This window comes from Lonchura striata, chromosome 1A (genome assembly GCF_050655825.1).
Source record: "Lonchura striata isolate lonStrDom1 chromosome 1A, ASM5065582v1, whole genome shotgun sequence".
NCBI lineage: Eukaryota > Metazoa > Chordata > Aves > Passeriformes > Estrildidae > Lonchura > Lonchura striata.
Genome location: NC_140741.1, coordinates 19492804 through 19517804, shown reverse-complemented (window position 1 = coordinate 19517804; position 25001 = coordinate 19492804). Strand labels below are relative to the sequence as shown.

At 44.0% G+C, this 25001-nt stretch overlaps 1 protein-coding gene across 9 annotated transcripts in view; it reads right to left on the bottom strand.

The window, feature by feature from the left end:
• The window catches only part of DGKI (diacylglycerol kinase iota), a 203213-nt gene that overhangs the window by 34570 nt on the left and 143642 nt on the right, over nt 1–25001 (bottom strand). For all 9 annotated transcript variants that reach the window (XM_021552019.4, XM_021552020.3, XM_085568617.1 and 6 more), the window contains 4 exons: nt 21127–21196; nt 18687–18727; nt 16963–17090; nt 16300–16425 (listed from right to left, as the gene is read on the bottom strand). In XM_021552019.4, coding sequence (XP_021407694.3) covers nt 16300–16425; nt 16963–17090; nt 18687–18727; nt 21127–21196 — 365 coding nt within the window. The remainder of the gene's footprint in view (nt 1–16299; nt 16426–16962; nt 17091–18686; nt 18728–21126; nt 21197–25001) is intronic.

Sequence of the window (25001 nt, the reverse complement as noted above, 5' to 3'; positions counted from 1 at the left end):
TAAAACTCATCTGGAAAAGTCTCTGAACTTCATATAGCTGGATCTATCCTGAAGATTTGTATTAGTTGACCTCCAGAGATTTTCCCAACCCAAGTTCTTTGCAATTCCTTAAGTCTCTCTACAAAGCTTTCTGGGTTTACTACCTCATTTTCCCTGCCATTCTTTCCTCTCAAATATTTCTCATAGACAATGACCATACTGCCTCACACACATGGGAAAATGCTGACCAGCAAGACCCCTGAATCTGAGAAATTCCATTCAAATTATTTATCAGTTTGCAGAAATCTATCTGGACATGTGCTGTAACCTCCAACAACCATCTGGAGACAAACACTAGAGATATTATCCTTTCTTAATCCTGCTAAAGGACAAGCTCAGTATTCTTTCTAGCATCTCTATAACTTCTGATGCCTCAGGTTTTAGCTTTTATATTTTTCAGATTCTGTGCTGTTTTAGAGTGTACTTCTGAGCTTCATATTAATTAAGGAATGGTAAGCTGTCTTCACAGAGTAGGGAGACAAAACAATTCCTTTGCTAGCTTGGGACCAAGGACAACCAATCCAAATCTCAGGCCCAAGAACATAAACAGTGTGGATTGAAGAGAGAAAAACAAGAAGGATGGGACTCCATAACCTAAAGGTGCAATTGGACAATTAACACCAATATGCAAATGGACCAGAACTTACAAAAATGTGAGACTCTGTGCCTGTCGTCCATTTTCTGTGACCATTTTGGGTTCATCTTGGGTGTAGCCCTAGCTGGGCTGTTCTGCTGCCCAAGATGTACCTATTGATGCCCCCCTGTAAATACCTAGTTTATTTTTTAGCCCTGTCTAGTCTCTATTCTAGGTCAGCCTTCCCAAGGCATCACTTCCTTCAGCAGCCTCCATCTCCACCTGCACAGCAGTCACTGCCTCAGGCTGCTCACATGCAGTCAAACCCACAGGAAAGTAACTGGTGCTTCTTATGGAAACCAGGGCAGCTCAGATGTGTTCCATGCTGGGTCTCAGGCACGTCAGTGTCCCCTGTATTGTCCCAAGTCTGTTTGCACTACTGCTTAACCTTTTATCTCTTACCTTTCCTCTGTCCACTGTGGAATGTTTTAATGACTTGTTAAAACCAAAATGCAGCTATACCTGAAGCTGTACTGACACCCAGAGGAGTTGTCTGGGAATTGCTGCTTAAAAAGGGAATAGAAGACTTTATTGCAAAATCAGATATAAACCCAAACATGCCTGTCATTAATTTTTTTAAAAGGAGAAAAAGGATAGACAAATGTTCTATTAAATTCATCTTGGATAAGATAGTTCCATCTCAAAACATGACCTGAGCAAGCTGGATTTGTATTTACTTGAAAAAGAAGGTATTTCCAAATGAGCAGCAAGATCACAGTAGGATAATCACAGTTTGTTTGAATTCAGTTTTTTGTTTTATCTTTTTATAAATACTTGGCCTTTCTTTCTCTTATTACTACATGGCACTAAAATATCTCAGAGGAATGCAAGAGAATTATTTTGAAGAGGGTTCTATCCCAGCTTCTTTGAAATGCTCTTCTTCCATTTCCAGACTTTAATTAAATCTTCAAAATCCTCCCTGACCTATAGAAAGGGAGATTTAAGGACACCATGTAATGCTTTAGTGAAACAACAACCTGGATGTTAAGGGATTGGATGTTGTTTGACACAGGCCACTGTTAAGAAGACCTGGAGCAGGAGCTAAAGTGGCTACATTTATGCACTTCCTCAGCATTCTACATGAGAATAAAAGCACATCCATTAATTAACAAAACATCTGGCTTTCCCCTCAACAACAAATCAGTGCACTTTTACTTCTCCCAGGAAAAGATTAAAGCAGAGGTCACTTTGTTAAGACTTCAAATTTAATTAACCCAGATAAAGAAATTATTTTGCTAAACACAGTGCCATGACAGTTCCATTTTAAGCACCTCAGGTATAACCTGGTTCATAAAACACATCTTCATTTGGCCCTCAGGCTAGATGGAGGTGAAGCGCATCAGCTGCTTGGTATGTTGAGATACTACCCAAATAATTTTAGGCCACTTGGGGTGTCTAAATAATCCAGAAGCTACCCTCAATGGTGTGTTTTTTATGACAATGCAAACCAGTCACTTTTGAGCAACAGCATTTTGTTCCTGAAACACACGAATCCCTCATAAACAGATTCTAGCAATTATGTTAAAAAATAAGTGGCCTGATTTTCACAAGTGCTAAGCACTAAGAAACCCTCACTTTCCTGCCATCTTTTAAAAAATAATCTAAAAATTTAAAAATCAACATAGTTAATATGCATAACATAGAGATCCTAGGCAGAGTAGAATTGCTGAGCTGCTTACACTCCTGCTACAGACTAATTGATGGAGAAAAAAATTCTATTGGGAGTTTTAGATATGGCTTTTGTGCTGCACTTTTAGATGCCTGGCACAGAAACAGGAATCTAGGAGTCAGGGTTACACTGGCTCCAAGCCATCTCTGGCTCTCTGATTTCAGCTCTTGGCACAATTTAGCCAGGTCCATCTGTCCTTGCTTGCCCATGGGCATCTGCACTGCCAGAACCTCAGCAAGGCTCTCTGTTATGGCCCTGCTCTCCATGTATTTCCCTTCCTTGCACACACCTCTGTGCCAGCACTGCTAAAAACTCTCTGTCTCAGCTAACAAGACAAAGCTGTGGGTTTTAGTGGGCCTTTCCTAGTGCAAAGGAGCAGCAGGCAAGCAGGGACAAATGGAATGTTTTTAAGCTTTCAGAAGTTTCTCTGCTCACCCAAGTCCTTTGGCAGGCATCTTAAAGAGTCACTGTACCTCCTACACCCTGACATACAAGCCCAGAGCCAGGGGACTCAGGCACTCACACTAGACATGGAACAGAAAGGGCAGCTCCCTGCAGAGCAGCCATGCCAAGACACACAGCCTGGGAAACAATGAACTTTCCAAACAGCACCAGTGAAAAAAATCTCACTTTTTGCTCTATGAGTCAAGAGAAGGCTCATGTCAGAATACAAGTAATTTCTGCAGGTCTAAAATACTCCATTGCAAACCTTAAAAGATGACCTCTTTTCACACAACTATCCTTTGTCTTTAGCTTTTTGTTACATGGTATTTTTGACATTTCCCAGTTTTCAGCCACAGCAGAAATACAAACACGAAAATATCTGAAGAACTATGGAAAGGTTTGGCTTTTGGGTTAACACAGGCAACTCAGGTGAAGCAATATTTCTGTGTGATAGTTTAGATAAGCTATTTTACAAAATTACATTTCTATTCTCTTTGAAAGCCTGTTAAACCAGAACTTAGAGAAATGAACAGGAATAGAAATGTAGTCTGAATGCATATAATGAGATGTCCAGGTGTGAAAGCTTGAACACAGTATGTAGCCCAATGTGTGTGTAACACACGTACAGGGCTGTTTCTTACCCAGGCTCTGAAGCTCTCTAGTTTTGGCTTTGATAAGACAGCTTGGTACTGAGTGAGAACGCATTAAGAACCAGTCTCCTCTCCAAGCAGATGGCAGCTCCTTATGGCAGGGACAGAGCACATGGACACCAGGTTGCTATTCCTGTGCAATGCTCAGAAAGGTAGGACTGGGAGCTTTGGGGTTTGTTTTTTATTGTTTTAGTTGGTTTTTTCTTACTTCAACCTCACAAATGAGTAAGAGGTACACATAAATACAGACATACATATCTACAACTACAACTTTTCCAACCTTGATTGGCTTTTAAGCCTGCCATGCTGGAGAATATTTGACTATATTTATAGCAGTGCTTAAAGTATACTCAGAAGAATATATCTTTCTGTCAATCATCCTTTATCATCCCAGTAAACCCATCCATCCCCTTTTCCAGTGCCGTTAATATCATTTGGCACCACAGGTCTGTTGTTTCCAGTCCAGAAAGCTAGAGAGAGGGATATTCACATTCTACAGTGGCATTGTCAAGTCCACTATTACAACCCTGCTCCTGCCAGGTACAGTTAGCACATGTCCAATGCTTGCAGGGAAAGCAGTAGGCCCTAAAAATTAAATATTCAAGTGTAATTTTCTTTTATCCAGAAAAAAAGAAAACAAGATTATGAGAAGATTTCCGCTTGATATATTGCTGCCTTCTTTGCTGTAAAGCTGTTTTACTTCTCAGAGAAGTTTCTGCTTTGCAAACCAAGGATGAAAGTAGGCAAGCAAGGATGGAAGCAACAGGGAAAAGGAACAGAGGATTTAAAAAAAAAAAAAAAAAAAAAAAAGAGAAAAGAGACTCTACAGCTTCAGTCCTGGCTATCAGCCAGAGAGTGGAAAGCAGATTAATAACTCCTATGGTAAACCACTTACAAGAAACCAAGGTACCCAGCTATCTCTACTTTGCCAACATAATTTTTTTTAACCTTTAAATACACTCCAAAATAAAAACTTACATTCTGTTGCAGAGGATAGATAGATACGATTGTTATTTTAGCTAGCCGGATGTCACTTCTACTCTTGGATGAATCCTGGAGTGAAATGGACTCTTCCATCCCACCCCGCAAGAGATTGTGGTTCATCCTGCACCTCTGTACCTGCCCCTAAAACAGAGTCTGTAACCCCATTGGCCCATGCCTTGTCCCAGCCCACCTAGGAGCCCCTGAAAAGGGGGCTCCGAGCGGCCATGCGGGCTCTTGGATTTCCTCCCTCTCTTGGCCCTCTCCTCTCTTGGCCCTCTCCTCCTCTCTTGGACTCCCTCCCTGCCTGGGGCTTCCCCTCTCCTAAACCCTCTGTTTCTCTCTCCCCTCCCCCGTCCTCCTAAGCCCAGCCACGTGCTACGCCTGAGAGCACGAGGCCTGGGCATCCCTGAATTCTCCAATAAATCTCTTCCCCCAAGAGCAAGCTTCAGAGATCTCTGCCTCCCTACACCCCCAACCGTGCAGAGGAGCCTACTCATCCCTCAACTGGCGCCCAACGTGAAAGAAAAAGGAACCCACGAATTTCGACACCTCCATGCACGGTAATTACCTGTGATAGCCTCCTCTTCGCTCTGAGCACAGGCTGTCGTTGCTAAGCAACGTAGAAGCCTTATCTCTTTAAAGTTTGCCGAGGCATTTTACCCTCGAGCACCATCGCCTGTAAATAGCCGGCTTTTGGAGCTCTTGGGACTGCCCGAGCAAGGAGCTGTGAGCTGGTGGCACGTGGCCACGTTAAGAGAGCGCACCGAGCACTGCCTAGCACTGCCTGCGCTGGAAGCCCCGAGGGGGGAGGTCTGAAGGTCCCGAGCACGGAAAAGCCGTCCGGAGAGACGCCCGGAGCTCTGAGGGGACCTGTGCAGAGTCCTGAGGAGAGGATCTCTGCTTTTGCGAATTTGAGGTGAGCTACACAGGTCTAAAATATGGGACAATCCCACTCTACCCAAGATAGAGATCTCTATAAACAATTGAACCATCTGTTACGTAGTTATAACAGTAGTTTGCCTAAGAAAGAGTTAAAATCCCTTTTGGAATGGGTCCTGCCCCACTTCCCTCATGCGGATCGATCAGCCGCCTTTACCAAAGACTTCTGGGACTCAGTAGGTGATAAGCTTTTTATTGAGATTTACAGGAGAGACGCCGTTGCTTGCAGGTTACTCCCAGCTTTTAGAGCTGTGGCCGAACTGTTCGTTCCTCGAGAGCCGGCCCCGGCCATGTGGCCGGCCCGCGCGGCTGCTGACGGCGGCGCCGCGATCCCCTCCCGCCCCGCCCCTCCCCCTCCCGCCGCGGCCCCGGCCGCAACCGCCGCGGCCGCCCCCCTGAGTGACGCGGTTCCCGCCGCCCCGGCCCCTGCGACCCCCCACCCAACCCCCGCGCCGCGCCGCCGGCCGCCGGCCCCCGTTGCCGCTTCCACCCGTGCCGCTTCCGCCGCGACCGCGACCCCACCCCCAACCGCCGCGGCTGCTCCGGCCCCCGCGACCACCCCCCGCACCCCCCCGATCCCCGCGCCGCGCCGCCTGCCGCCGGGCTCGGCGGCCCCCGCCGCGGCCGCTCCCGCCCCTCCCACCTCCGCCGCGACCTCACCCCCCACCGCCGCGATCAGCCCCGGCCCCGCCCCACCCCCCGCGGCCCCCGCTCCTGTCCCGGCCCCCGCTGCCGCCCCACCCCCCCTACTGGCCGCGGGGCTCCTGCCCGCCCCGACTCCCCCCGAAACCCCCCTAGCAGCGACTGTTGCTACTTTCGTTGGCTCCTTACAAAGCGCCTTCGCCGCGTTTCTACAAACGCTCGATCCGGCGATCACCGCCGCCGCTGCCTTGCCGCCGCTGCCCGCGCCGGGAGGGCGCTTGGCCACGCCCCCAATCCCGGACGTGCGACAGGAAGCACCGGGAAGCCCGGTGCGCCCACCCCAGCCCGAGCCCCGGCCGTGGGGGGACACCCCGGGTCCCCGCGCCGCGACCCCGCCACCCCCCGCCCCCCGCAAACCCCCCCGCGGAACGTGCCCATCGTCAGCATGCTCCGGCGGGGCGGCAGACGCGGCCGCCATCTTGGTTCGGCCGGCGGACCACGTGGTGCGCCCCGCGCATGCGCAGTTCGCGGTGCCCCCGGTCCGGCCGGTCCCCGTCGCCTCTGCCGCGCCGCCGATGGAGCCTGCCACTCCCGCCGCGCCCCGTGCCGCGACCCCACCACCCCCCGCCTCCCGGCAACCCCCCCGCGGTGCGGGCCCAACATCAGACGGCTCCGGCGGGGCGGCAGACGCGGCCGCCATCTTGGTTCGGCCGGCGGACCACGTGGTGCGCCCCGCGAATGCGCGGTTCGCGGTGCCCCCGGTCTGGCCGGTTCCCGCCGCCTCTGCCGCGCCGCCGACGGAGCCCGCCGCTCCCCCCGCGCCCCGTGCCGCGGTCTGCGATCAGCCAGAACCCCCGAGCTCAGCGGCGGCGCCGGCAGAACCCCCGGAGCCGCCAGAAGGAGCCCCACCGCCGACGCCGGGGACCACCGAGTCGCTTCCGGGTTTGCCGCTAAAGCCCTCCGTGCCGGGTGCCCGCCCGGAACTCCGGCCAGCCGTGCAACAAGTAGTTCTCGTCACCCCACCGCCGCCCCTGCAGCCCCTGGATGCCCCCACTTCCTCTCCTAGGCTGCATCCACATTCCACAGCTGCAGCCTCAGCTTGGAGAGAGCCCTCCACATCCTCAGGTTTCTCCCATGAGCCTTTGCTGACAGTCTCCACTCCTGCCCCTCTGCCCCAGCTGTTGGCAGCTGCAGCTGACTCACAGCTTAGCATGCAGCCAGGGGAAGAGAAACAGCACCTGGCAGCTGCTTTGACGAATACAGGATCCACGGAGAACTGTGCTACCCCTACCAATACCACCCCTGCTGCCTCAGTTTCCCAGGATGCTCAGGGGAACATTGATGGCCTCCAACTGATGGACAGGCATATATCCAAGCCTCATGGTCCCAGAGAGTGGACGGCTGTCCCATCTCTGGACAAGAGAGAATTCCTAGTAGCAGCAGGAGATAGTTGCTTCCGTTTCTCTTATGGTTACCAGCTGTTGGGGGGTACCATAGAAAAGACATCTAAAGCCCTAGAAAGCAGCTTATTAAAACAGAAAAGGGGAATATATAAGGCCACACCCCAAAATAGCTTCAGCAAAGCCCCATACGCATACAATTTTTCAAATTGCTGTATAGGACAGCCTGACATCCCCATTTACAGACACTTCCTGAACAACAAAAAAGTAAAAATAAAAGTCTTGATCAAGACCTCAGTCACAGGACAAATAGAAAGCCCATGCAACCTCGTAACATGGGAGAGAGGGTTTGCTTGTGTCTCTACAGGTGAAGGACTCAGATGGATCCCGGCAAAGAATGTAAAGCCTTACCATACACCGAAATATAGCAGTGCCCTCACCAATGGCAGTGACTTTGCAGGTGCAAACCAAGAAGCAAGCGCTCAGATTGGAACTGTGCTAAGACGAGATGAAAACTACCTGCCAGAAACAATTCAAGACTATGGACATTTATTTTCACATGCATGTTAATTTTGTACCCTTGTTGTTACATTTGTTCTCTTATTTCAAATTTTTGTATTGAGATTTCACCTATAGGTTAACCAAAGACAAATGCCTGGGTAACTCTGGCCAAGACTGCAAGCTCTGATACCACATCTCTAACTGATACAAAGCTCTAATAGACTTTTTCAACCTAGTCAATTATAGAACCTTCCTCAAAAGATTTTAATAACACTACCTCAGTTAAATTCTTCCATTAGACTAAAGCAGTCAAAAGGTTAAAATGCTCAATCAGTAAAGAAATAAACGCCACCTTGATTACAATTAATAATCTAGCTAAACAGTTTATCTGAAGGTTTGAGCTCTGCATCTTGGCTGAAGGAACTCTGTAAAGTAAGCTTGATTGTTTTTAGAGTAATAAGTATAGTTTCATTAGCAATATGTTATGTACCCCAAGTTGTGCAAAAATAGTAATTAAGTCTGTATTTACCTTTTCAAAAGTTTAATGAAAAGGGGCAATTGTTGCAGAGGATAGATAGATACGATTGTTATTTTAGCTAGCCGGATGTCACTTCTACTCTTGGATGAATCCTGGAGTGAAATGGACTCTTCCATCCCACCCCGCAAGAGATTGTGGTTCATCCTGCACCTCTGTACCTGCCCCTAAAACAGAGTCTGTAACCCCATTGGCCCATGCCTTGTCCCAGCCCACCTAGGAGCCCCTGAAAAGGGGGCTCCGAGCGGCCATGCGGGCTCTTGGATTTCCTCCCTCTCTTGGCCCTCTCCTCTCTTGGCCCTCTCCTCCTCTCTTGGACTCCCTCCCTGCCTGGGGCTTCCCCTCTCCTAAACCCTCTGTTTCTCTCTCCCCTCCCCCGTCCTCCTAAGCCCAGCCACGTGCTACGCCTGAGAGCACGAGGCCTGGGCATCCCTGAATTCTCCAATAAATCTCTTCCCCCAAGAGCAAGCTTCAGAGATCTCTGCCTCCCTACACCCCCAACCGTGCAGAGGAGCCTACTCATCCCACAACATTCCATGTGGAAAACTTGGCTTTGCCTCTTTGTCTACTGGAAATATTCAGAAGGTATTTTCAAGCTAAGTGGTAGTTGACTTTTTAACATTCAGGTAAGATTGTTCCTTTGTCAAGTACCAGTTCATTCTGTTGCTTGAAGTTGCCCCAAGGAGAGGAGGAGAGCTGGACTGCTTGCATTTCCCTCTTGGAAAGTGGGATGCTAGTCAAGAAGCAAGATTTCTCTAAAGAAGCCAATTTGTAGTCTCATCGTGTGTGGGAGTGTTTTGCATGTCACTGTCTGTCAAAATAATTTGCCAGCGGGGTGAATTTCCTCAGCTGTGCATCAGGTGTTGAGATGCCACAAAAGTCATTAAGAGGGGGCAGCTTGGTGAGAAAAGAGGAAGACAAAGTCCCACCCAATCCAGTCGGGAGAGCTAAATGCTGAATGATAAGATGTATTGGTAAGAAGTACTGAGGAGAAAAAGAACACTGTACAGGACACAGTATAGGATGTGCTCTGTTTCTGACATCTATTGAAGGGGCAGATGAATTCATCCACCTCAGTTCTGCCCACTTTACTAAAACCCCTTTGCCTCACAGCAGCAGAGGCTGGAGACTTCATTCTTGAAGAAAACACACACTTTCTACATTGTATTCACATATACAAATAAGGTTATAGACATGCAAATGTAAACCAATTTCTGATTTCTTCTTTTCCCAATTATGGTTAACAAGTGCAGAAGCAAAAGCCGTGTCTTAAAGCTCAGTATTACTGGGCTGGGGTTGTCAAGATGACATGTAAGTACCAATTACTAATGACTGTTGCAGAAAGTTTTAAGAAGTAAAAGACATGAATTTTCTACAGCCCCAGTTCTCTATAGATAAGGCCAGACTTGACAGTAGTGACATAAAAATTCTACTAATCAAAACAGAGAAGAGATGATTAAATAAGCTTTTGCCTGTATGCAATCACTTAAAGGTAACACCAGAAGTTGCTGAAAGTTTGTTCTGAATAGCTTCCAGAACCATCTGATTCTCACTGTTTGCAACGGCCCCTCAGGTGCAGTGCTTGCCATCACCACAAAGCCATGGCTCATCCCCTGACCTAGCGGGGCTTGTGTGTGGCACCACTTTCCTTTGTCCTCCTTTTGTGCCTTCAGACACCAGAACTAAATGCCAGGATCTCTCCATGCCCAGATCCATCCCTGAGATGGTACCACTCCAGCTGAAATAGCACAAAGCCTCTTGAATCCTGAGTTGAGAGTATCTGTTCTCATCTTTTTTCCACTCAGAATAAACCAAGACCGTATCTCATGCAAGAGAGTCTTTGCAAAGGTATTTCAGTATGAACATTCCTCTCCATTCTCTCTTTTTAGCATTGTTTTCCTCACCCAACTCTGCCTTTCTTCTACAGCTGAGTCAAGGTGTGTCTGCTAATCAGACATGGCCAGGAGTCCCTGAAGAATTCTTGCATTTTTACCCACGGAAAATCTCCCAAAAAATAGATAAGAACTTGATTTGTATAGAGAAATCATATTCACAACAGAAGCTTAAAATACATGACATTGTTTACCACCTCTGTGCACTAGACTAAAAAAAATTAACAGGTGGCATCCTTGTCAAAGAATTCTGCATAAGTGGGGGTAAGGGAAGATTTATAGAGGAACTGAAGAAAGGTTTGCCTAACAGTGGATAAATTATAGCATTTATGTAGGATGTGTATAAAATTTTGACTATTTGACTGCATCATGCTGACAAATAGCAAAAGCTTTAAAAATACAGGATCAGACCCCACACCAAAAGGAATCACTTTTTTCATGCTCATTCTCACATAGAGAACTTGTTTTCCCTCCAAACAATTTCTGATTCATTTGCTGTATTCTTATAATTTATTTTTCTTTGCTTTCTTTGAAGTTATTTTCCTATTTAACCCATATTTACCCTCTTCTGAATAATTCCAAGTTCTCTTTACAACACTTTCCCCCTTCTTTGGGTCTACATCTTCCTTTCCAGTGACAACCCCAACTTTTTTACATCACTTTCCTAGCAAGAGGCAAAATTGCTTAAGGCAAATCTCTCCACTTTTAGGTAGTGAGAGCTACCTAGCTTTACAAGCTATTATAGGAGTATCCAAGACAACAGAAGAGAAAGAAAAGGGAGAGTTGAGCAAAAAAATAGACACTGCATTCTGTTATATTCAAGTTCTGTTATATGGACTACACAGGAGTGTACAGTAAAGGTAATGGTGATTTACACCTTCACTAAAATAAGATTTGTTTGAAAGCAATCAGTAATCATAGAGCCTCATCTGCAAAATGGAAAGCAATTCTTACAGGTGTGCTAATACCTGATTAAGACATACACACTTCACTCTTGCAGTGTCATTTTATGAATGCAGCTTGAACTAAATCTGAACCTGAAAATTAATTCAGATTTTGCTATCAAAAGCACCAGGGTAGACAATTCTGCCTATTAAGGAGATGATGCTGAGTTTTCCAATACAACATTTTTCGGGCAAACCCTTGGATTTCTCAAGTCATTACCAACCTTTGAAATTTTAAAGATTCACTGTCACCAGGCAGCCTGCCTAGAATGTTCTGAATCATCTCTTTATAGTTTCTAAACTTCCACTAAATGAGCATACTTTCTCCTTTCTACATGCAAATTTCTATCCCTGATGCTGTTCTCATCTTGCAATATACAAAGATTTATCTTTAAAAAGTACCCCAAACCACCTTGTAACATCTGTGTTGTCACACTGTTTTCCTGGGCAGTGATCAGATTCTTGTGGCTGAATGAAACACTTGGAATTTAGCCTTTTTCTTCCTCCTTTTTAGAATCTAGGTTCTTATAGCTTCATAAAGGAATGCCAGGATGGTATTACTAGCTAATTAATGTCTATTTAGTGGAAAGGGCTGCAGCCCTGTTCCAGCACCTACAGGCGATTTTCTCTCCCTCTCCCTCACAAGACCAGATGGCGTCCTGGCCAACCTTCACTCACCCTTCACAAGCCATGCACCTGATTCAGAAAATGCAGCCAGCAGCTTGGGAAGTACATTACCACCACAGCTGGACAGATGCTATGAAAGTGCTGGTGAAACCTCTACCAAGACATAGTCACATTTTCATCCCTCTATGCTGTTGGGGTTTTTATTTTATCGAATTTTCCAGCTCTCATAATATAACAGGGTGACAAACAACTAAGAGAAATATATGGCCAAAAACAAACACACAGCAGGCTATGAGGTCTTCTGCATCTCACTGCACCATTTGATCATAGGATGAAACCACTCATGTACAAAGGAAGGGTTCAATTTCCTGTATCAGTGCAGTCAGACCAGAATATTTATCTTTTTTGAAGATCAAGCACCTCTAGTCCTAGTAAATTGTCTTCCCAATGTGGGTTTTTTTTATACAGTGTTCACATTAATTGATGTTCCTATTAAATTACAATCTGCCCCAGCTCGTGGTTACTGCATCAAGACACTGTTTCATGTCCTGTCCAATCCATCACAAATCAAAAAGCCATCAAATAAGGAACAAAACATGAAATACTATTAGCCAACAGCTACCTAAAAATAACATGAAGCTTAGTTAATTGAAAATAAAAGCCTAATTTTTCTCTCAGAAAGACCACTGCCTCAAAACCATTATATTCACACTATGCTGTAACCAAACAAGCTTGTGATCAAAAGCAACACCTAACATCATACTTATTTTTGGATCACTTATTCCATTCTCTGCTTTCATTTATTGAAATAATATAAGGGAGCATTCAACTTTGAATTTTTAGCCTCACTTGTCAGAAATAATTACTTCATCTTAAAGAAGTTTTATATGTATGTATATATATATACAGACATATATATATATATATATGCATATATACACATCTGTATGCATGTATGTAGTGATGACAGATACACTCTAAGCATCCTAAAGATATTTTATGACGAGCTCTGGTCATACTCTGTTCAGGAGAAAAAAATGACCACTGAGAAAGCACTCCCAGTGAGTCAGCTATGGCACTTTCTCTCACTCCTAGTCTCCTGTCATTTGCCCTAGGCTATAGGATAATGCATTTTGAGCTTTACAGTATTTCTGACTAGATAAAATCATTGTATGCTGATGACTCTTAGAAGATCCATGATCTGCTAAGAGAGCTCTGTGTACAGGAGGAATTGACTGCTCTGTTCTCTGCCATGTTCTTGTTCAGTAATTTTGCTGAGATCCTTTTCTCAAGTTTTAAATGAAAAATAATTTCTGAAGGGACAAATCTATGCAAAAAACCTGTGGGCAACTTCAGCTGCCTAAATTTAATAATGCTTTCTAAAGTACTAATTTTTTTTTTTTCTTTAAAGTGCCATGTTAGACAGCTTTTTTAGATTGCTAAGTCAAACATCCAGAAGCTTGGAGATTTGGGATCTCACATCATACTGTAACCCTGTTGCACTCTAGTGTTATGAAAACTTTTAGTCACATTGCCACTTTCTATTTTCTTCCACTGGACTCTTGCCTCAGTGTTTGAGTCAAAACCTGCTTGATATCCTCCCATATATGCACTGCACAGCCTCAAGATTTATTTCTTCCACACTGCCAAAACTGTGCACAGAATGCAAAATGATCCATGTCCATGCTAAGCATCTCTGACAAAGTGTCCCCATAGTATCCAGGTTTCTCAAGACCATGAAATTTACCCTCACTGTACTCCTTTAAGGTGAGGTTACAATATTATCTGTATTCTACAGCCAGGAAAGTGGGCACAAACTTTACATTCATTTTAGTCATACAACCTGAGGCAACAGAAATCCTATTTCTCAGTTTCCAGCCTGAGAAGATCTTTCAAGACCTCCTTGTAGTGGCCTCCCAGTAACCAAACCTACTTCACAGTGGATATGCACAGAATGACAAGCCTATGGCTAACCAGCCACTTGAAAAAAGTTTGTTGTAAATCCTCACCATTCAGAAATTCTATCACAGATGCTGAAAAACAAGCCAGTCCCACAGAGCATCAATCAACTGTCTTAAATTTAATAATACCTCCACTGTGGTCCCCTGTCTCATTTACCATACACCTTCCACACTGGTAGCAAGTGAAGCAGTGTATAAATATATTTCAGAGCTTGCCCATCTGTGTAATAACCTGATTAAAGTCAGAATTCTGTATTCTGGAGAGAAACAGACCCTTCCCCCATGCCCCTAGCCTGTCTCACTTGTCTCTTACCTATCTGTACCCCATGGCCTCCTCCTTTTCATTATTCCCATTCTGACTCCCCAGACACCTGGTTGTTCTCTGTGCCCTGAGCAGCTCCCATCCTTTAATCCCATTCCCCAAGTTCCTGCACATGCTCCCTTTTTGCTTCTACTCCTTTGGCTCTTGCAACCTCTTTTCCTTGTTCCTTCACACACCTTCTCCTGACCATATCCACCTGACCACGACTGATGCATCCCTTTTCTCCTTGCTGCTGGAGATCAGCTAATGAGCAGCACAATCCCACTTCCCTCAACCCTGCAGGCAGGTCTGCAACCTGAATTAAGCCCAGAGGAGCATAACTCCTCTGTGAGCATGTATTGAGAGAAACTTTTGAAAGCAAAGCTCTTGAATCTGAGGTGTCTCCAAAGTGCACGAACAGCCTCATCAGCAGGGCAAATTCAGGGGTAATTTTCAAGACAGCAAAAGGCATCTCCCTGGTATTATGATGACATTTTACTAAATGTCAAGCTTCCAAAATTTAATTCCAATGAGGTTCATTCCACTACCAGCACGAACACATCTCAGGAAAGAACCACTGGATTTATTTATTAGAATGAAGGTCATGTAAAGGGACACATTTCCCACAGATTTTGTCTCCAGAAAGAACTGTCTTTTTTGTTACTAAAAGAAAAAGAATCAGTCACAGACTGAGACTTAGCATGAAAAATTTCAGCCAAAATATTTAAAGTTTAGAGAAATTGTAAAGTAAACAATTCCTCATAGTAGGCAGTGACAGGGACATGTTATTTTGAGCAATGCTACTAGCCTACTGTGCACTTAATAAATCCACCAAATAGAATTGTTACAGTTAAGCAAGCATTTCCAGTCATGCTGATGTAAACAAAATAATTCCTCATATCAATAAGAAATTAGTCCATATGTTCTCACCATCTCTCCACACTGCCTAAAACTGTCTAAGCATCATTTTTCTCACAGCTTTGCCATCTTCAGATTTTGGGCCCTTCCCTTCCAGTCTATGGAAAAATGAACCTAAATTCAGCATTCTTCACTTTGCAAAGAATATCAAGAACAGAGCCAGAATCCCTCAGCGAGAAAACTAGGCAATTTTCTCCTGACAGTGGTACCTTGATCACCCTTCCTTGCCATGACATCTCCTCCTGCCAGCAGTTTCCAGTTAGCTGGAAAGTTTCCAGTTGGTAGCCTCTTGACAGCCTGCCATCCCCACTCCACCTGTCCCAGAGCAGTAGGCTCTGCCTGCCCTGTATCTTGCAGCCCTCTCCCACACACATCCTGACAGAAAAAAACACCTGAAAAAAGGCTCCATTGTCACTATTCCTAATTTTTCTATACTAAGTTTTAAAACCTGCTCATAGGGTTGCTGATACAGTAGAACTAGAAACACAATTATACATAATTGTTGGGGGATGAGGGGAATAAGACACCAAAACACAAATAACTTTCTAAGCCAGCAACAAAATTCTGACAGAGATTTCTCATCTAACCTTTGGTAGTGATCCACTGATGGTTTTGAAAATCTAAAGTGAAAACCAAAAAGTTGAGAACCATTTCTAACAAAGGTAAGCAGAATAAGAGTTATTCTTAAATCAATCTGAATATAGTAGATAATACTAAGGTAAAAGTTTCTTTTATGGGGAAATTATCAGAAAGAAAACCACTATACAGCCACCCTCCATGGTTCAAGTTTATATGAAAAACTTTGCCTACATCTTCGACAACAAGCAGCAGTTCTAGAGGTTTCTGCTTTATCACATTGCATCAGAGTTACCTTGAGCATAAATGCTTTGACCTTTCACCAAACCAGTTGCCAAGAATATTTTCTTAGCTGGAATTTCAGACAACAAAACTAAGATATTTTATTTCAAAAACTTATGTTTTTGTTATGATTTATGTTTATGAAAAGGGGAGGGTGCCACGGAGCATGAAACAAAGGCAAGAACATAAAATAATGGACAAAGAGGAGGAACATAAGGAAGGAGCTAAAAAGAAATAGCAAAAAAGTATTTGTAATTTCAGCATGTCAGCATAATTCATTAAGCTTAAATGAGATATTAGGAGCTGTCTGTCTTGACAAGGACAGTGCATCATCAAGCAGAGAAATGCAGAGGGCTCTTACTGCAGCATATGTGTCTGGCTGGCGTCCTTTTGTTTGTCAGGTACCTCGTAGTGGGGAGAAATCTTTCCTAGGCCGCTGTCACTCAGCATCCTCTTCCGAACCGCAGGGTTCCACCGCTCCGATATTCTAAGGAGAGAAGGAGCAACAGAAAGGCATTCACACCCCACTTGGAAGATGTCTTTCATTGCTCATTGCTTGCCAGCATTTTTCAGCCCACAGCAAGTTCAAATAGATTAATTCACTATGAGTGCTCTTCCTAAAGATGAATAGGAGCATTTCTGGTCTGTCAAGAGGATGATAAGGAACAGAGACACTTCATGATAATTCTTAGACACAAAGGGCTTCAGGGCTTTACGCAGTGGGATCAGAGCTCTGACCATGCAGAGAAGTTTGTAACTCATTTGTTATAGCTTTATGGTAGGATTTAGAGTCAGGTGGTGTGAGGTGGTTAAAAGGTGCTGAAGTCCACTAATCCCTGCTGTGTGTTCCAGGAAGCCTAATGGAGTAGACGTTACACTACTGTCCTCCTGTCATTACCACACCTGGATTTGTTCCTACCGAATACCTGTCCTCCCACATCTCCTAATCCTTCAGAAAAGGGGACCAGAAAGAGATGCCCATCTTTAATACAACTGCTGAAAACCAGATTCCAGCAGCACTCACCCAGTTGCCTGCTCCACTACCAGGTCAGGCATTCCTGGTGGCGTCCCCACCTGCTGAGACATTACCATCTCTGGGTCCAGAATAAAAATCTCGTCCTGCGAAATTTCCGTCACAAAGTGCAAATGTTCCTGTCAGAGTGACACAAGCAACAAATAATGAACCTGCAGCATCCTGGTCCCTCAGAGTACCCAGCTGCCCTAGAATGAGCTGAGTGCATGTCAGGTTCCCTGAAGAATATTCAAGGGACTGTGTATTTAAGTGCGTATTCATATATACATACACATTAAAATCAATGCCACAGAAGTCACCAATTTATATGTTATCGATTTCAAGCCAAACAAGATGCCTCCTGAGCAAGCTGCACACTCAGAGCAATATTTTAAAGACTGCTACTCAATGACTATGCCATTCTGATGAAACCTGGAGGGCTACCCATAAAGCTGAGGTTTGCATTTTGAAATGAGGACCAGCACCTGAGGTCTCTTCTTTGATGATGGTTGACAGAAATTTTCATTCTTTGGGGACACTCTTCCAGCTCTCCACCAGTTATACATTCTGTTTTCACATCTCCATTACCAAAGCTCTCTTTCTCAATCCTTTATTTTTATTATTGACACTGGAGGCTTATTGTCTTTCAAAAAAAAAAAACACTGAGTGTGAGTATGCCTGTTTATGCAGGGAAATGGGCAGAAAATTTGCCACTGTTTATGTGCTGGGACCAACACACATTATTTAATTTTTTTCCCCACAGAATCACAGGATGAAAGAGTAGACATTAAAAATGACCATTAGTTCAGTACCAAGGATTAGAGAAATGCAGAATAAGCCAAACAGAGTCAAATTGCCCAGTTTAATCTTCTTCACCCCTGCCTTCCTAGTGTTAGATTACAGCATCAAACCATTTATTTGACTGTGTGCAAAGAAACCCCACGGTGTCTACATGCAGACACTGAACATGGGAACTCTGAACTAAAGTCACAACTCCTTCTGCTTGAGCTAAAGCACCAGCTGCTTTTGCTAAGAAACAGCAATTTGTTCATGTGATTCAGAAACAGCTTACACAGCTCTCAGGGGGACCAGCTACAAACAGCCGCAGTGTGAAATCAACAATTTGCACTTAATGCTGGGCCACTAATTGGCCTGTTCTGGCTGCGAATCAGAAACACCAAAAGCCATGTAAAATTTTAAGTGTCTTTTAAAAAATACATTCAGATTGTCAGATCTATCCCACAGGTTTGAATCCAGCAGAGATACACATTATTTTGAGATTCCTTGTGAATATTTTGTGCATCTCTGTTCATAATTCTCAAGTTGTAACATCTTAATTTCCATAGTTATTTCATGGTGCGCACATACACTCACAAACAGGATAAGGACTTCTGGTGCCTAAAAATACCAGTGAAAAGATAAAACCAAATACACTGGTGCCACACAGATGCCCCTAGTGAGACTTGATAAGGAAAACAATTGTAGAAAATTCTGATCTGTACCAGATTGGTAGTAAACAGAATGGCAGATGGTCAGCAGATACAAGACTTCAGTGAAACAATGTGAATTAGATCAACTAAAAAACAGCCCAGAATTTTCTTCTCTACTTCTCATGAGGCATCATGAGTAACATTCTGCAATGCACAGGAAGAATGGCAGATAATTCATTTTAAACTGCATTTGATTCAGCTTTAAAAAAAGAAATCTATAGAAACAAAAAACAAATAAGGATTTACCTGAGATCTGTCAATGCGGTAAAAACGATCAGCAGAAGTTGCTGCAAGACAGAGAAACAACAGCAGAAAATACTCTGAGCAGGACTGCATGGACAAGATGGGCTAACAACACTGGCTCCTAAAATAACTCCTGTGTCAGGGAAGTCACAATGGCTCCATAAGAACATAAGTTAATTCCTGTATGAGTGGCATGTCTCGGGTCAGTACTGCAACCAACACCTTTGCCAGCAGCACAGACAGCAGAATTGAGTGTGTCCTTGGCAAGTTCCCTGCTCACACCAGCTTTGGTGGAACACTGAATGTGCTGGAGGAAAGGGACACCAGCCAGGAGAACCTTGGCATGCTTGAGAGGTGGGCCAGTGCAAATCTCACGGAGTTCAACAAAATGCAAGGTCCTACAAAGGAGCCATGGCAGTCCCAGCACACCTACAGCTGGGTGGAGAAGAGATTGACAGCAGCCCTACAGAGAAGGACTGGGGGTGATGGCTGGTGAAAAACTCATGAGCCAGCTGGATGAGCTTTTAGCCCACAAAGCCAACCATGTCCTGGGCTTCAATAAAAAGGAAAGTGGCCAGCAGGTGATGGGAAAGGATTCTCTGCCTCTGCTCTTGTAAGACCCTGCCTGGAGTCATGTGTACAGTTCTGCTCCCCCAGCACAAGAAGGACCTGGAAGTGTCAGAGCAAGTCCAGAGGAGGGTTGTGAAGTTGATATGGGGACTGGAGCACCTCCCTTACAAAGACAGGCTGAGAAAGTTGGGGCTGTTCAGCCTGGAGAACAGAAGGTTGCATGGAGACCTCAAAGAAATATTCCAGTATCTGAAGAGGTCTACAAGGAGGCTGAAGACAGACTCTTCAGAATGAACTCTGGTGACAGGACAAGGAGTAAGGGGTACCAACTGAAAAAAGGGGAAATTTCAGCTGGATATTAGGCAGAAATAACTGTGAGAGTGGTGAGATAGTTGAACAGAATGTCTGGGGAATTTGTAAATGTCCCAACCCTGGCAGTGTTCAGGGTCAGGCTGGGTAAGGCCTTGAGCAGTCTAGTCTAGTGAGAAGTGTCCCTGCCTATGGTAGGGGGGCTTGGGCCTAAATGATCTTTAAGGTCCCTTCCAACCCTTAACATTCTACTATTCTGCAATAGTCATATCCCATTAAATGATGAATTTAAAGATAATGAAACAGTAGTCACTGAAAATATTAACTTAAATAAATATTTTAAAAATGTATAAAATGGTTCAGTCTTATAAGAAGAATTGATTACATTAAAATATATAACAGCAAAAGCTGCTTTGTTCAGATGAGAGTATAGCAAGCATATACTGAACCTGATGGGTTTAATGGGATTAATTCAAATTCTGAATCTAAAGAACAATAATATGCTTAGAAGCTCTTTAATGCTTGGCCACAGATATTGACTCTGAATTAGCAATATGTTCAAGGAAAATTTATACTAGTCATGAAAAACATATGAAAATAGGGGGATTCACTAAATAAAACATGTATTATGAATCTTGTCATTGCCAAATAATTTATATTACTCACCCCAAAAGTATTTATCATCTACAATGTGCTTCACCAGATGTGATTTTTTTTTTTTTTGTATCTGCTTTGCATTTATTTGGGTGAATGAAATCAGGTTCATTCACTCTGCAGTTTTGACACAAGAGCACAGTGATGTAGCATTTCAGGTTTTGGCACTTCACTGGAATATCAAATACTAAAGACAAAAACTGAACACATCTACCCATCCAGCTTTCTCCAAAAACCAAACAGATTCTCACTATGGCTTTTATCAATATCCCTCATGAGAGACAAGGAATGGTGATTAGAAATTGCCAAGGAGAATTTGGTTTTGTTTTGAGCATTAAAAATTTAAGCCTCTCCATGCAGAAGCTTTTGTAAAAGCAGATGCCATCCATTTCAGCTGCTAATTCCTGCGCTCTGGAGCTTGATGTAAGGCCCAGATAAGTCACCTGCTTTGACAAAGTCTGGATCAAATACAAGTGCAGCTCTCCAGCACAGAGTTACAAGGAAAGGGAGGTCATCTTTCTGTCACCTAAACACTGTAGTGCCTAAGACTACAGTACCTGCAGAGAAACCAGGGTGAAGAACTCAGCCTTTACCAGCAGCAGTGAATTGCCACAACTGGCTGCACTCTGAGCTCAGGCAGTGCATGCAATAAAGTCTGCTCACCACAGCAGAGGCTCTGATAAACCAAGCTTCTAACCTGACTCTGGGGAACGCCTCTCTGTGGCATGAAAAAGCTACAGCAGGTATTTTGATTGTTAGATGAAGGGCCTGTTTCATTTTTGAGAGGGAAAAGGGGGGCACTCAGCTCCTTTACCTGCTCAGTGTAACAAGAAGAAACAGTCACCCCTCTCTAGTAATACACTCAGAACTATCCTCCAGAAGCAGGCAGCATGAAGGGAGATGCACTTACCATCTAGGAAGCACCATCTAGGAGAGAGCCTCTGCACAGAAAGTACTCTGGGGAAAGAGCTTTCCTGGTCCTGGATAGGGCATGAAAATTATGTTATTAAAAAAACACCAGCAAACTGTTTCTTCTCTGAAAAGGACTATTTTTAGATTTTAACTTTTTTCATTTTGCTTTACTGACATTGCACAATGTGCAAAATCTACATAACCCAGGAACCAAATGAAATTACTGGGGAGGAAGTAAGAACTTCTTTCTTTCCTGTACTTATCAAAGACTCAAACAGGCTACCCCATGTGTTTTTAGCCCTTACTGGAGAGATGAAAGGGATTAAAAGGGATCTAGGAGAGCAGAGGGTGATCATGGCTCTGCTCCATGCTGCCAGTGAATGGTCAGCCAACTTCCTAAATCTGCTGCATATAACATTTAAACACAAGCATATTTGCACAGGGGAAAACACAGTAGCATGGATCTTTGGCACACACAATTTGTATAGATACAGACTCTATCCTCATTCACATCTTAAGCAGTACAATCAGCATATCAATGAATGTTGTCAATTCATGTTGGCTCAAGATCAAATTTAACTACTCTTTTAGACAACAGACCACAGAGTATATCAAGAGTATATCAAGTCACATGGCAGGAAAAGAAAAAATAACAACAGGGAGGATTTTACTTGATCCCATAAACCTTATTCTCATGTACAACTTATGGTATCCAGCCTCTGTACATCACAGAGATGGAGACAATGACATCAAAACATCCCATTAAGTGAACTATAACTGTACATGAGGAGCAAATAACATATCTCAGGGATTTAATAGAATCAGATTTAAAATACAGCTTTGTCTAATACAGGAAAACAGACTTGTGGGATTTTATGTTTGTATTGCCACTGGAGTGCTTGTCAAAAAATCAAGGCTCTCTGAGACCCACTAGGCTTGCTGACATCATTGTATCTACATGCACAAAGCTTTATGTATCTTAATATTTAGTCCACTCTGTGTCAAATGGAGGGGACTGCAACACAAAGGAGAAAAGGAAGAAAACATCCAATGGTGTGTACTAAAATGCAGTTTATAAAAAGAGAAGAAATTATTAATATTCATAGAGTACAAAATGCTGGGAAGATGAAGATAGGAACACTGCTGGTAAATGTCAACTTGAGTCACAAATTGCACATTGTGACATCTCCCTCCAAGACTTCATTACAGTTCAACTACGGAACTAGCTTGCAAAGTTTCAGGCCCAGGAGAATATTTTGTGAGCATTAAACTCATTAGAGAAACAAAACAGAATAAGAAAACACTCCACTATATTTTTTTCTCATTTGCACCTGGGTTTGCTTATATTTCTGCTGACTGCCTATGTTTTGAACTGCAGAGGAATCACACAAGAGAATTGCATTGATGAGATTTAAAAGTACCCATGACACTTTATTAGTGAGGTATGAAGACAATTTCATCAGCTCAAGAACCCTATTCATGCCCTTTGTCCCCCTCTTCTTCCCATTTCTGTAATATGTAGAGGGATACCAACAAATATGGAACAAACCTCAAATTAACCTAATGAGACAATTTGCAGAAATGAACCACTGAGGGAAAAAACAAAACAAGAATACTAGACAAACAAGTGCTGAAGACAAAACACAGAGAGGGTGCATTTCGAATGTGGCATCATAAAAAATGAATGCTATGTTAGGGATTTCACACTGCTGTGCACTAGAGAAGATGGGTAGGCAACTAATTTATATACTGCTGTAAGAACAGAGGTTAGAGCCAAGTATGGAGCCGATTTCTGACATTTCATACTCTCTTGTACATCTCCCCATATACACAGATTTTGTTCTTCATTTTACCTCAGGCAGTTTCCTACACATGGAGCAGTCAGCAGCCACTTAGGTTAATTCATAATGAGTGGAACAGAATCATGCATGCTGGTTTATTAGTCAATTTGCTAGACACTAGCACTGTTCTAAAACCCAGTTCCAGGGGCATGATTGATGGAAATGTCAAGAATATGAAGTTAGCATTGGATAGGGAAACAAAGAAACAAACCATCAACTGATATAAAGGAGGCAAGTCCAGGAAAACAGGAAAACATGCTAAATTGCATTTTCTTATAGTGTCTGCAGTCAGTGCATCTACAGGCATTCTCATGAAACTGGAATTCTGCATTCCCTGAGTAATCATTAACCCCAAAGAAATTATCTGCAATTTCACCACCGTTGGTTCCTGTAGGTTGGGCCTCTGTATTCTTTCTCAGTGAGCTCATTCCTGCTGATCCAACAAGACCTGCATTGTTATTTCTAGGAAGATGCTATCAGCACCATGCAAATTTGTCCTGTGATCCTAAGCACTATGTCAACTTACCATGGCTTGTGCCAAGTCTCCATGCTAATATCAGATCATTTCAGGAGTCAGTAGAGTTAGTCTCACTCAGTTTACTTCCAATTTAAGCACTCTACAATAAACTATTTTGCTGAGAGAAATATGCATTCTTGAATGATACTTCCAACTGAAAAGACAAGTTCTGTATTGCATAATTTGCAGAATAAAGACGTCGTGGTTTGACATGGGAAAAGAATTTTCTTGGAAGGAAGAGGTCAGTCCAGTCAGGGGTCAGGTTTGGATACTGACACTTGGGGTGACCAATTGAAGATGGACACTGAGAACACAGAGGGGTTAAAAGCAGAATTCCCAGGAGAACTCGCTCTCTTTGGTTTCGGTCAGCGGAGAGTGCAAACCTCCCATGCCCAGCCATGAGCTGGGTGGGGAAGGGGAAGCCATGTGGCCTGCAGCGGTAGGCCAGGGGGTGAAGGGTCTGGAACCGAGCTGGGCCAGTTCCTGCAGAGAGAAGGGTGGAGAACGTCTGAGATGTCTTTGTTCTCCCCCCACAACATAGAGGGAAAGAGATAGAGAGCCTGCAGACACCTGGGAGTTTGCCAGCAGAGGAGAAGGAAGAGTGGGGGAGATGCCCAGCATGGGAGACAGCACAGCCTCCTGGGCCGAGTGATTTCAGCAGTCTGGGGAGTTCAGGCATTTTAACCTTTCCTGTGAAATGAAGTCTTTGTGAAATATTGCTCCTCCTCAATTTGAAGGAAAAAGAGACAGCTGCAGACCTTAGCTGTTAGGGAAAGAAGGTTGGGGGGAGATGATCGAGTGGCTTTTGGCTGGACTCTTCTTGTTAACCATAGACTGAACCAACTTCTCCTCCAAGAGAGACTGCATTTTAGGGGGATGGGATGGTGAGCCAAGAGACTCCTTCAGCAACTACCAGTTCAGGAATGAACAGAGGTCAGCGGAGGAGGGTGTGAGGATGCCCTCCGTCTTCAGAGAAGAAGAGAAGGCGATCTCTGTTCTTGGACCCCTGGCCCCAGGGAAATGGGGGGGACTGTAGTCCCAAAATGAGACACTGGACTGCTGTTCCTGTTGGTCCTTAAAGGGGCCCTATGAGCAGTTTCTGTCCATGCACGGTGACATGAAGAGGAGAGTGTTACACTGGCAGATTCTCTCCGGGCAGTGCCATGTGTGACATGGAAACACAAGAGGTGGCAGCTGTGTTTCCTGGGGGTCTCTCGTGCAAGGGAGACTCCTCTCTCCCCGATGGACTTAGTATTGATTATGTGGAAGGGTGAAGACTGGATTAAGGGTCCAAATATGATTTGTTGGAATTGGGTGGGGGGAGGAGGAATGTTTTGAAAGGTTTTCATTTCAAATTTTGTGTGGGTTTTTTTCCCCCTGTATAGTAGTAGTGTAATAAAGTTTTCCCCTTGTTATTAAGTTTGGCCTGCTTTGCTCTGTTCTAGATCGCATTTCACAGCATTTAATTGATAGGTTACATTTTCATGGAGGCGCTGGCATTGTGCCAGTGTCAAA